This window comes from Hippocampus comes, unplaced genomic scaffold, assembly GCF_001891065.2.
Source record: "Hippocampus comes isolate QL1 unplaced genomic scaffold, H_comes_QL1_v1.1 scaffold122, whole genome shotgun sequence".
Lineage (NCBI taxonomy): Eukaryota > Metazoa > Chordata > Actinopteri > Syngnathiformes > Syngnathidae > Hippocampus > Hippocampus comes.
Window position 1 is genome coordinate 596,278 of NW_017842059.1, and position 12,846 is coordinate 609,123.

General features: G+C 41.1%; 1 protein-coding gene and 1 long non-coding RNA gene across 4 annotated transcripts in view; both read right to left on the reverse strand.

Moving 5' to 3' along the window:
- The window catches only part of eml2 (EMAP like 2), an 18,101-nt gene extending 9,449 nt beyond the window's left edge, over positions 1-8,652 (reverse strand). Inside the window, exons 1-4 of one of the 3 annotated variants that reach the window (XM_019861382.1) lie at positions 8,411-8,652; positions 3,136-3,360; positions 2,648-2,765; positions 2,470-2,574 (exon numbers count right to left, since the gene is read on the reverse strand). In XM_019861382.1, the coding sequence (XP_019716941.1) occupies positions 2,470-2,574; positions 2,648-2,765; positions 3,136-3,360; positions 8,411-8,513 (551 nt within the window). In that variant the 5' untranslated portion in view covers positions 8,514-8,652. Of the gene's footprint in view, positions 1-806; positions 1,039-2,469; positions 2,575-2,647; positions 2,766-3,135; positions 3,361-6,483; positions 6,541-8,410 lie in introns of those variants that run through there. The other 2 variants (XM_019861383.1, XM_019861384.1) reach the window with 2 other exon arrangements.
- A 1,825-nt stretch (positions 8,653-10,477) lies between these two features.
- LOC109510835 (uncharacterized) lies at positions 10,478-12,791 on the reverse strand. The gene is made up of 2 exons (XR_002167200.1): positions 12,002-12,791; positions 10,478-11,899 (listed from the first exon to the last, which is right to left on the reverse strand). It is a non-coding gene; the product is annotated as an uncharacterized LOC109510835 (long non-coding RNA).
- Positions 12,792-12,846: the final 55 nt, after the last annotated feature.

A 12,846-nucleotide genomic window follows, 5' to 3' on the forward strand; every position in this document is an offset into this window, starting at 1 on the left:
CGCACGCACGCACGCACGCACGCACGCACGCACGCACGCACGCCACTCCAGTTAATACTTTCTGTGCGTGTCTATCTGAGTGAGTGTCTGTGTGTAATGTAATCATCATATTCAAATAACAAAAAGCTGCAGTAAAACTCATTTTGGTGCAAGAGTGTATGTGTATGAAATGTAATCATCATATTCAAATAACGAAACGCTATTTCCACACGAACTGTTACAAATGAAAAAGAAAGAATACATGAAAGGAGCACTTGAACACAACAAAATCCATCCTCCTGTGTGTGCGCACGTTAGCGTTAAACTGCTTAATGAGACATCAGGTCCTGCTGCATGAATTATTACCAAACTACACAAGCGAGGAGGAGCACTTGAACGCAACATAATCCACCCAAGTGTGTTCAGGCGCACACCCTCTAGCTTTTGCTCCAGTCAATAAGTAAATCCATCTATAATGCGCATACATGGACGCGCACGCATGCAACCCACTCGCGCGCGCGCCCGCGCCCGCGCACAGTACTTCTACATCTGCCACAACACAACGCGCGTGTGTGTGTGTGTGTGTGTGTGTGTGTGCGTGCGTGCTTTTAGTCCATCCCCCACCGCCTCGTCTGTCAATAAAACTTCAAATTACACTCCACAAACTTCAACCACGCAAGACCGGGAGGTAAGTGAAAGTGACACTTGCAACATCCTACATTAAAAACGCAACTGAGCCTACAAAAGCTGCACGACGATGCACTAGACTGACTATAACATCGATTTGAAGTTAGTTCAACTATAACATCGATTTGAAGTTAGTTTACCTGACTGATTTCTTCATGGCGGCTTGCGTCCTCTACAGCAAACCCTCACTCACCGTTACTGAGTGCTTGCGTGTTTGTGAATGTGTGCGTGTGGTGCTCAGCAACACTTGGAACACTTCCTCCTCCAGTCTGCCAACTCATATGCTGCTCTCAACCAATCAGCACTCACTTCCTGAACTCAACTATGCCCCACCCATTTTCCAAAGAGAAACGCGATGCCATCAGCGGCTGCAACAAGGTCCGCTGCATCATCTCATGTTTACTTTTCATGGGACAACAGGATAAATTGTTGTTAGAAATGTACTACATCATATTGGCAGTTTTTCCAAATATTTTTACCATGTCACATAGCAAACTAAAAGCACGCAAATGACAAATGTTGAATTATGATTAAGCTTTCGATGAAACATGAGCAGAAAGTGAGAACGCGTGATGAGTTCCATGACCGTGGGACATGTGGGCTCTGATTATAATCTCGTTAAAAAACGTCACGTCATGCTGCGCAATTTCTCTCTTTTCCTCCGTCTCGCTCTCTCTCACTCCCTGTATTGATTCATTTAATGTATTTGTCTCAGGAAATAATTGGTTAATTAAGTTATTAAGTCTGGGCTTTCCTGCTAAAGCTGTTGCCCTTATGACCCGAACCCTGATAAGCGGGTGAAAATGCATGGATGTTATTTTAAATCATCAACTGAAAAATTATCAACTAGTTAGTAGTTAATATATACATTTAACGTTTTGTATTTATTTTTTTTAAATGGTTAAATGTAATTAATGGTAAATAGCACTTATCTTCGATGTACTGATGCAAAGTGGAAAAGTGTTCTGTGGTCTGACCAGTTCACGTTTCAAATTGTTTTGGGAAATTGCGGATGTCGTGTCCTCCGGGCCAAAGTGGAAGATAACCATTCGGACTGTTATGGACGCAAAGTTCACAAGTGAGCATCTGTGATGGTATGGAGCGGAGTTACTGCCAATAGCATGGGTAACCTACACATCTGTGAGGGCACCGATAATGCTGAAACGTACACACAGTTTGGGGAGAAAATTTGCTGCCATCTAAGTAACGTATTTTTCATGGACACCCTTGCTTATTTCAGCATGACAAAGCCAAGCCACATTCTGCACCTGTTACGATAGCGTGTCTTCATTATAGTAAAACGGCGTGGGTACTCGACTGGCCTGCCTGCAGTCCAAACCTGTCTCCCACTGAAAATCTGTAGCACATTATGAATCGTAAATTACGACAACTGAAACCCACGGCTGTTGAACATCAACCAAGAATGGGAAAGAATTCCACCTACAAAGCTTCAACAATTAGTGTCCTCAGTTCCCAAATATTTATTGAATGTTGTTAAAAGAAAAGGTGACTTAACACAGTGGTAAACTTCACCCTGTTCCAGCTTTTTTGGAATGTGTTCCACGCATAAAATTCTAAGTTCATGATTATTTGCTAAAAGCAATAAAGTTTATAAGGTGGAACATTAAATACCTTGTCTTGGTGGTGCATTCATTGAAATATAGGATGAAAATGTTTTTATTTATGTTCAACACAATGTCCCAACTTCACTGGAATTGGATTTGTATTATTACAAAAAAAAATGCATTCAATTGTCTTAAAATATAGATAAGTAGAGTGTGATAAAAGTCAGTAAGGGTTGACCTTTTCCCGCCTGTGGAGCTGCTGGATGAAGTTGTTCGACTTCGACTCTCGGCCGCCGCCGCTTCCCTCCTGGCCAGCGTGAGTCGTTCTGTCGACATGCTCTTCCTTGACAGACACATCATATAAATGTATCTATATCTTTATAAGTATCTGTACACTAAGGTATGTACATATCTACCTCTTGATAGAGTGCAGCACGTCCTTCTTGGGTGACGACGGTGATGAGAGAAGGCGTTTGTGTTGCACGTATCCGTTGCTCAGCGGCTTGGAAGGAAGAGTCTGAAGTAGCTGACGAACTAAACACAATGCAACACAGGATACTTTTAGCGCCTCCCATGACGCTAATGTTCGTGTAGGATGCTAGTGGCGAAATTACGACTGAGATGTACTGTATGTTTTTCTCAGTACATGTAAAGTGTTTAAAAAAAAAAAAACTGTACAAACCTTCGTTCGTATATGATTGATTGTATTTAATGTTTTTGTGTATTTAATTCAGTGATTCTTCATACCATAAACCTAGCCCCGAATCCGAAATCTAACACCTTAAACCCAACCCCCAAGCACTAACTTCCCCAAAGATGTCACTCTTTTTTTTTGTGTGTAATACGTTTTCGTGAGGCGGAGAAGCTAGTTAGCCGTAGCCACTCTCTTCATCATCGTACTCACCCTTGGCGGGCGGAGCTGTACCGGGCAGAGACCTCCTCGCGGCGTGGGCGCCCCCTGGCTGCTGCGAGGCCAGTTTCTGCTCCTCGCAGCAGCCCAGGCGGCGCAAGGCGTCGGCCAAAGCCGCCTTCAGGAGTTGGATGTCGTCCTCCTGAAGCTGAAGCCTCTGCTCAAGGTGAGACACGCGGTCCTCCATCTCCATGTTGCTGCCCGCCGATATGGTGTCGTCTGCAGGGAGGAGCACGGATTTTAGCTGGGGTTCCATGGCAAGTTATCAAGCTTGGAAAGGGGCAAAATCAGACAAAGAAAGGTCGCTTATTTGTGGGTCTATTCATGATAGGCATTCCTACAAATGTTTTTGCTGTTAGGTCAAACCAGCTTCAGGGTCTAAATTCTTTTGAGAATTCTGGCGAGTGCCAGAATGGATTTTTTTCTAAACAAATTGGCAGACTTCCTGTGTCTTTCAGGCATGGTCCTGAGGACATTTTTTGGTGGGTTTTGATTTTGCTGTTAGGTCAAACTAGCTTGTGGGGATGACTTCTTTTTGGAATTGTGGAGTGCACAACTGAGCTAAAATTGCCTCCTTCAAACCTAAATGGTAGACTTCCTGTGTGTTTTGAAGCATGACTTCGAGACACTTTTTTGAGGCTTCTCTTATGACAGATATACCTGCTACTTGGTGTGGCTATGATAAATCACATTTGGCGGCAGAATTTGGGGGGAAATTTTGGAGCGTGTAACTGCGCCAAATTTGACTGCGTCAAACCACAATGCCAGAATTCTTGAGGTTTTTTTTCAGTCATGATTTCTTGAGCTTTTTTTTGTGGGTCTACTGGTAATAGACTTGCCTTCCAAACTTCACGTCACTGAGTCATACCGTCTTTTGGGGCTGAAGTATTTTGAACATTTAGGTTGGCCTCACGGAGAGGAAAATTTCTGCTTCAAAGCAAAAGGTCACACTTCCTGTGTGTTTTGAAGCATGACTTCTAGACACTTTTTTGAGGCTTCTCTTGTGACAGATATACCTGCTACTTGGTGTGGCTATGATCAATCACATTTGGCAGCAGAATTTGGGGGGAAATTTTGGAGCGTGCAACGGCGCCAAATTTGACTGCTTCAAACCACAATGCCAGAATTCTTGAGGTTTTTTTCAGTCATGATTTCTTGAGCTTTTTTTGTGGGTCTATTAGTAATAGACTTGCCTTCCAAATTTCACATCACTGAGTCATACTGTCTTTTGGGGCTGAAGTATTTTGAACATTTAGGTTGGCCTCATGGAGAGGAAAATTTCTGCTTCAAAGCAAAAGGTCACACTTCCTGTGTGTTTTCAGTCATGGGTTCTTGAGACTTTTTTGAAGGTCTATTGATGATAGAGGTGTCTACCAAATTTCATGGTGCTATATCAAACTGCCGGGGGCTGCATCCTTTTGAAAACTGAGCAGAGCACGTCCAAGCCCAATTGATTGCTTTTAACCAAAACATCAAAGCTTCCTGTGTCTTCTCGGGTATAGGTCCTTGGGACTTTTTTTTTTTTGGGGCGGGGAGGTTTTACTCATGATAGTCTGTGTGAGTGTGTGGGAGGGTCTAAGTTTTCTCAAAGGGTAGTGGAACAATAAGAACCTACACGAAACCTAATCATGTTTAATAATTCAAAAGTAAACCAAAACAAAGCAACTCTGCTGTTCTTCGGAAGATAAACAAGTGCATTAATTTTTTACACCGTTCATGAATATAACAAAACTCATGACACAAACATTAACACTACCCATCACCCCTAGCGCCCCTTCCTCCACCAAATCTAAACCTTAACCCATCCTCTTTGCGGACACCACCCTTGGCAAAGTGGATTACCGAGGCCAAAATAAATGACATTTTTAAGTCCCGTTCACAGCACGGCATTTAACACGCAGCTTTTCCAAAACTCTCTGGGCGTCTGGTCCAATCACGCCACCGATAATGTACACCTGGAGCAGTCCGAGCCTCTTTTGCATAAACCACATCAAGATGGTACACAAATGAAAGATCTACAATGAACCAGTCTATTCAGAACATCTCACTTCCTCAACACAATCGCTACTACGGTTGCTTTGAATACATGGTAAGTGTGCGCACACACGCACTACCTTTTATGACTAACTTTAAAGCGTTCCAAGTGTTTGACACCACGACTGCTAACGTGCCAACATCCCACTCAATAGCTACCATCCTTCATCCGCCTGTGAGAAGGCAGCGTCGCGGTTCCCATTTCTCATTTAACCCTTTCAAGGACAGAGGTTACTACAGTGGACAGCTTGTGATGTTATCAGTTTACAAGGTGCATGAAAGGGTTTTAAAAATTGAAAAACGGATGAGCCTTTTTCTCTTTATGGAAGGCCTGCTGCTGTTACCTCTGCTTCTACGTCGGTGCGGCAGCAGACAAAGAGAAGAAGAACATCAAAACAAGCTTAAAGGAAATAATTTGGTTTCCCCGACTAAACACATAATGGAAGATCAGCAACACTGGTTTCTCGCATACGGAGGAGGGATGGCCTTTCCACGCGTGTGAATAGATGAGGCCTGTGTGTAAGAATATCTTGAAACGCTGTGAGGTTTGTGTCGAAATAAATGTGTGTATCTGCTGATCCGCAAACGCACATTCGACAAGTCACATGCATAATTGAATATTTACAAATTATAAATCATGATAAATGCACATACATTTAAAAAAAAAAAAAAAGTGAAAAATCGCACATATTATTTACACGAGGACAAAACAAATGTTTTGGGAGAGCGGGAATTAATCTGTATACTGGTGCCAGCAGTAGTTGAGGACTTTCTCTGCCTCTTTTTCTTCCTTTTCATTCTGCGGCATTTGGTCCAGGAGGGCTGAGTGCGGCCTGGCATGGTGTGGCAAAATGTGGTATTACGCTGAAGGCGCACCACACAAAATTGGGACTTGCCTTTATACTGTAAAAACCCGTAAAAATCATTTCTCAAAAATTTGAAACGTCATGGGGGTGCAATTGACAAATCTCAACAGGGCAAGAGAACAAACACTGTACATGAAACAGTGCTACAAAAAAGGTTGTGGAGATCTGATCTCTTTCACCTTGAAACACACACTCACACTCACACACACACACACACACACACACACACACACACACACACACACACACACACACACACTAACATGTAATATCTGCTTGCTATTCATCCAGCGCCAAAGATTGCATCAGGGTGAGATGAGATAAGGTCACATGATCACAGTCAGCAAGTACCATCATGAACACAAAGAGAATGAGGAGGGAAGACATTAATGATGATGATGATGATGATGATGAAGATGAAGTTGGATCTGGTCCGGCCTACCTGCCATGTTGCCGGTTTGCTGGCTGCTGTCCATCAAAGAGTCCGCAGAGCAACAGTCAAGGAGGCGGCACGTCCACTCAGCACAACCCCCCTCTCCCAGCCTCTTCCTCATCACCCGGACCCCCCCCCCTCCCCGCCCCACCCTCATGCGCCTCCATCACACATTCACCCCTCCCACCTGTCCTCACACCCCTGTTCCCTCTCTCATTGGACCATTCCTTGAGACCACGCCCACTTCCTGATTGCATCTCCCTATGGCTCTATCGTCTCCTCCCATCGCCTTACATGCACGCAAACACATACTGGCATCAGTAGAACCAGGCACCACACGGAAGAGATGCTGCAGGGAGCACAAGATCAACGGCACACATGTGCACGCACGTACGTACGCACACAGACACAGAGAAATCAGTGCAAAAACAAGTGGAAACACACACATTCATGCAAAGTCACACAAAACCATATACACGCGCGCGCACGCACACGCGCACACACACACACACACACACACACGAGTAATTTATTTTAACATTACTGTCATTGTGTTTAAAAAAAAAAAAAAAACTTTCAGACATCTGCCTTCAGCCTGGGTGGCACTGATGCCAGTGCTTCCTCCACCTTGTTTTGATATGCTACTCTCGTGTGATGCGAGAAGTCACTTCATGGGAAGAAAGGATTAAAAGGATTGACATACGGTTTTATGAATCAATATTGGACTCCACCAATGAAAATCAATTCCATTCAATTAATCAATTTTTTTAAATGCACCCCTAATCTTTCATGTTCAAAACAGCAAAATGCCATATATGTAACACACACACACACACACACACACACACACACACACACACACACACACACACACACACACACACACACACACAAAACAGCCTAAATCTAATATTCAAACCAAACAACCCCCTAAACAGAAGTGTCAAATTGCCAATGTGGAGGAAACATTTTTGACTGGCAAATACATTACAACGTACTTGCAAATATGTTTGTACTTGCAAATACGTTCAAACATGTTTGCCAGTCAAAAATGATCACTCTGCATTGGCGGTCCCAAACGTCAGTACGAAACAACAAAATGCTTTAAATGTAACATTCAAAACAGCAAAACGTCGCCTCATGTAACATTCTAGACAAAAAAAAAATCCTAAATGTAACATTCAAACAAACCATGTTCAATGAATGTAATGTTTGAAAAGGGAAAACATTAAATGAAGAAAAAAAGGGGCAGAAATGTAACATGAAAGACAGCAAATCTCATTGAATGTAACGTTCTAAACAAAGCTTGCGTTGACTTTAATGCTCAAAACCATTAAATGTTCCATGATTAAATTACTTTCTTCCTCCTGTATGATTGGGTAAAAGGCCCTCACATTTTGGGGCTCAAGCGCCACCTGTTGCTTTGGCATGCACACCACAGCCAGGCAATACATTTTCAAGTCGTTTTGAAAAATACTTTAGTACAGAAGCAAAAACAAATTAATCTCGACGCAAATGCAACCAGAGACGATGCAACCTGATTCGACGCTAATGCATATGAAAAATATCTCCTGACTTACTGCACATTTGACACCAAACTGTCAAAATGACAACTGGAGCTAACACAAATCAACTGAGCATATTGTGATCTTATTAACTGACATTCATATATTGTCCAAATGTGGAAGGGTTGATATTATGGTATAAAATCTGCACCTTTAATTATTTTTTTTAAAAAAAGCAACACGTTTAAATTGAGATGAAAATGAGCATTTTACGGGGCTTTAGTTTACATCGGATGAACATTTTGTATATTTTTGATGTTTGATGCCGATTTGAATGGGTGGGAATTCAGAATAAAATGCCACGGATGTGCTAATTATGGACTGTGTTGTATATTATGTTTCGCTGTGTGTGAGCGTGTGTGCGCGCTGACCGTTGTTGTTGCAGTACTGCATGAGCAAGTTGTTGCTGTCGTACAAGCTCCCGCACGAAGACATCAACATTTTCCTCTTGTCCGAATCGCTTCTTCCGTCCATCCTTTTCTTCTTTCTTTCTTTCTTTCTGTCCTCCTTCCTTGTCACCTTTACCTGCTGCCGCCTCACGCTGTCCTTTCGGATTGAGCCCAAGTCAAATTTACACTCGGAGCCACACTTCCGAGGGGACCCTTTCAAAGTAAGAAGACACTAGAACGCCCTTTATTTAATCATCTGACATACTTTGATGTGTTTATTCTTTGTAAAGGACTTCATAAACCTTAATGTCATACCCATCCATCCACCCATCGATTATTTAAACCGCTTATGGGCTATTCCAGCTAATGAGAAAAATTTACCATATCTGGAAAACTTAACCCAGTCGTAAAACCCGCAACAGGTTTCAAATCCTACTTTGTAATCTTAACAATTATATTAAAGATTGATTGGAAATTCTAACCCACGAGTGAGACTGGAAATATCCTTAGCCTTGTTTACAAAGCTACACTAGATTTGAAACCTACCATTAAAACCTTAACGTCTAAATCCATCAATTGATTCTGGCAAAATAATAATAATAAAATGTGAAGTCCTATTTTAAAAACGCAGGTTGGATTTTTTTTAAACCCCACCCATTTTGTTTGCAATTATAATCTACACCTGAAACTATTATTTCCATTTCCTACCATGTCTTTATAACTCACTTGACAAACCCCAAACAAGGTCTGAACTCTTTAATTTGTGAAAGTCTAACGTTGAAATCATAAACCTTGTTTGGAACCCTCACACGGGTGTAGAACCTTTGTTTCATTTTAATTTGAAAAGCACGCATTTTGTGGTTCTGGGTTGATTTCCGTTAATTTGACGAGTCTTCTTCGCGTCCATCTGCCTCGTGCAGCACAGTCCTACTGTTTCCATGGCAACACCAGCCTTCTCATGTTCACCAGTTGAGACAAACCGTGTCATGTGTCCGTGGTACAATTACCAACAGCGGAAGTGTCACAAAGACCAAGCTCATGCCGTCTCGTAAATAATTCACACGTGTTGCTAATTGACCCCAAAGACCAAATGGGCAATGAAGACAAATCAAAATGACGTTTTAAATGTTGAGTACTCTTTTTTAAAACGACATTCACCATTAATTACTTTAAATCAGTGGTTCTTAACCTGGGTTCGATCGAACCCTAGGGGTTCGGTGAATTCGGTCCCAGGGGTTCGACCGAGTCTCTGCCATGGAGGGGACTCAACATGTCAGTTAGTACACGCCCACTTGGCCATCACTGGCTGGCGATGATCACATTACGTTGCTTGTCCAATCAGTGCTGTGGGAAATTTAGTTCGCTTCATAGTCAACGTGTGACTGTCGTGATAGTACGTTAAAAAAAAAGTATACTTGTCTCTTGAAATTGTATTTATTTTTTTCAGTTTTTAATAAATGCGTTTTTTTTAATATCTTGAATTGGTAAAAAATATATATATTTTTTCACTAATGAAGGGTTCGGTGAATGTGCATATTAACTGGTTGTGTTGGGTACCTCTGAAAAGGTTAAGCACCACTGCTTTTAATACTCTTTTCATACATTGTATTTTGACAATCGATTTATGTTGCAGTTATTGAAGTGACCAGCTGAGGGCAGCAAACGTCCGTTTTAAATTAAAGCTTTTTTATTTTCTATAAATAGTTCATCATCGCAAATGAACGCAATAATAAATCAGTGCTTTAAGTAATTTTAAAATATGCATTTATTAATTCCAGTGTACTTTCACGCAGCACGGCAATAATTTTTTTCAATTAAAAATCTTTGCAGACCCTTGCTATCACCATTTCCAGGAACGAGAAGCACACCTGCATGTGCTCAGAATGACGTCCGTTTTGGTCACATGGGGTTATCATTGCCTATTTCATTTTTCACCTATAGGTTATGCTTAAACCACAATAAATGTATTGTAAACTCCAAAAACATATGTAAACAATATATTGATTTATTCAGATTATTATTGAAGATGCTGTAATGATGAGGCCTGACTTGGACATATTTATTCTGATATTTTGTTGTAGTTTTCACACTTGCATTGTGGTACACAAAGTAACACACAATCCCCATTGTGTTGTGCAGCAAAAGCAGGACTCTATCATCAAATGTCTTTCATCAATTTGGCATCTTTTTTCCAGTTTCCGGTTCTTTCTGTGGCAGCACTAGATATAGACTTGGCATATGAACTACTCATTTTGAGAAAATAGATAGACAGAGAGATAGATGGGTGAATAGACAGACAATTATATAGCCAAGATGACAGATTATCGACAGGCAGATACCGCTGGAAAGAAAGAAAACATTACATTTCCAAAGCAAAGTGTTTTTATTTTCTCGCAAATCCCAGTGACTACACAGACGCTGATGATGCCATCAGCTACCAAAATGGAACTCATACTCTGTATTTACACTGCATTACCCATTATGACCTATCATTTCGCCAGCGATGACGTCAACACAACGCGCAAGGCAAGGAAGGCACTCAAACCAAATAATGACTGCTGTGATGTTAGCAACAAAAGAAAACGTTTGAGAACAATATCCGCAGGGGAACATTTATGGAAGGTCGGTCACACTACGAAGTTATGTCCTGCTTCTGAGATGCAAGCTTGTTGCTCAAAACGATGGAGACAATATTTTCAGATGTTGCGAGGGCCGCACAGGACGTTACGTAAAACTAGCTAGTGTTAGCTACTCTAGTCGTCACGTTGTCATATGTAGCCATGTTCTACTACTTTAGACACCATTTGTGACACTTAACATGAGAAAACATTTTGGGAATGTTGACACACATGTCGTAGTATGTGATGTAAAACTAGCTACTTTTAGTCACCCGTGTTAGCTAGCCTACTCAACTTTTGACGCAGCCATGCCAGCCTTCTTGGATGCCATTTTGTGGCTCAAAAACACAAGTTAAAAAAAAAATCAATGTGCAAGGAATGATGTGACAAACAAGAACAGTCTAAAATGTCGTAAAACTAGCTTGCTTCCAGTGTTAGCTGGCCTTTTTTTTTTTGCCGACATGTTAATACGGCAGCATTGAGTAGCATGTTAACTATGTTCTACTTCTTAAGATGTCATTTTGTCACAAGAAAAACCAAGAAAACATTTTGAAGGTGCAAGGAATGTTCTATGTCATAGTGTCTTAGATCTTGATGAAAAAACTAGCTATTCGTCGGTCCCAGTGTTAGCTAGCCTAATCCTTTTGTTCTGCTTTATGAAAACCATTTAGTAACTCAAAAACATGAAGAAAAAAAAGCTGGAGGAACATCTTTACAAAGACTAATGGTATAAAATTCATAAAACTAGCAAGTTGTCGTCACCAACGTTGGCTAGCCTCTTTATGCGACACTTTAACATGCCAGTATTAATCGAGATGCAGCTACATGCTACTTCTTGCACGCCAAGTTTGCTCTTTTCATGTCTTCTTATGCTCACTACAACACTCAAGAATGTTATGTAAAATGTTATTCGTGCTAGCTAACCTTTCTTCGCGAAATGCTAGCTTGCCATCACTGAGCAAGACTTAAATTATCTCATTACCTCCTCATCAATGATTTTTTTTGTCAATATTTGTTTAAATGGATCAGACAAAAAAACGTGTCTACAAATTTAAGCAGAAGGGTTTAATTTTGGTGCATATGAGATTTGTATTCATATTTTGAGGTTATAGTGTACAAACATTAATGACAAAATTTAGATACACATTCAGATATTTGGGCTTTGGTTGAGGTTTCAGCTCAAAAGAGTGTCTTGTTTGTTTGTAGTGTTACCAATTTCAAATGCGCCTGATTGTCACTTCCCTTGTGCGCCATTAAACTACAAAAAGATATATATATATATATATATATACACTTAATTGCATAATCACTGATTGGTTAGTGTTTTAGAGCTAAAACCTACAGTACATGTGAATCAACATTCTGTTCCAGTCAGGAAGAAGAAACAAAGGAAGAAAGGATAGGTTTGCGTACTGCCCCCTGCTGCTTGGGAGGGGACCCGGGACGTACCAGCTAGTTCTGCTACATGATGAGCACATTTCTATGTATAAAAATAACAACACATATGTTCTGTGCTACACGGCAAAGCCACGCTTGCTATTGTTTGGTATCAAATCACGTTTGTTGCTCATGAAAGGGAGGGAAAATAAAGCACCGTTTATAAAGTTGACGTAAATCGTCATCGCTGTGTCAAATATCAGCTTCATCTATTTTCGTTTTTGTACAAAACTTGTGTGATCTAAAAAGTGAATTTAAAAAACAGTACGTATGTACAACCAGCAGCCACAACATGAGTGTGTGTGTGTGTGTGTGTGTGTGTGTGTGTGTGTGTGTGTGTGTGCGTGTGTGTGTATGTGTGGC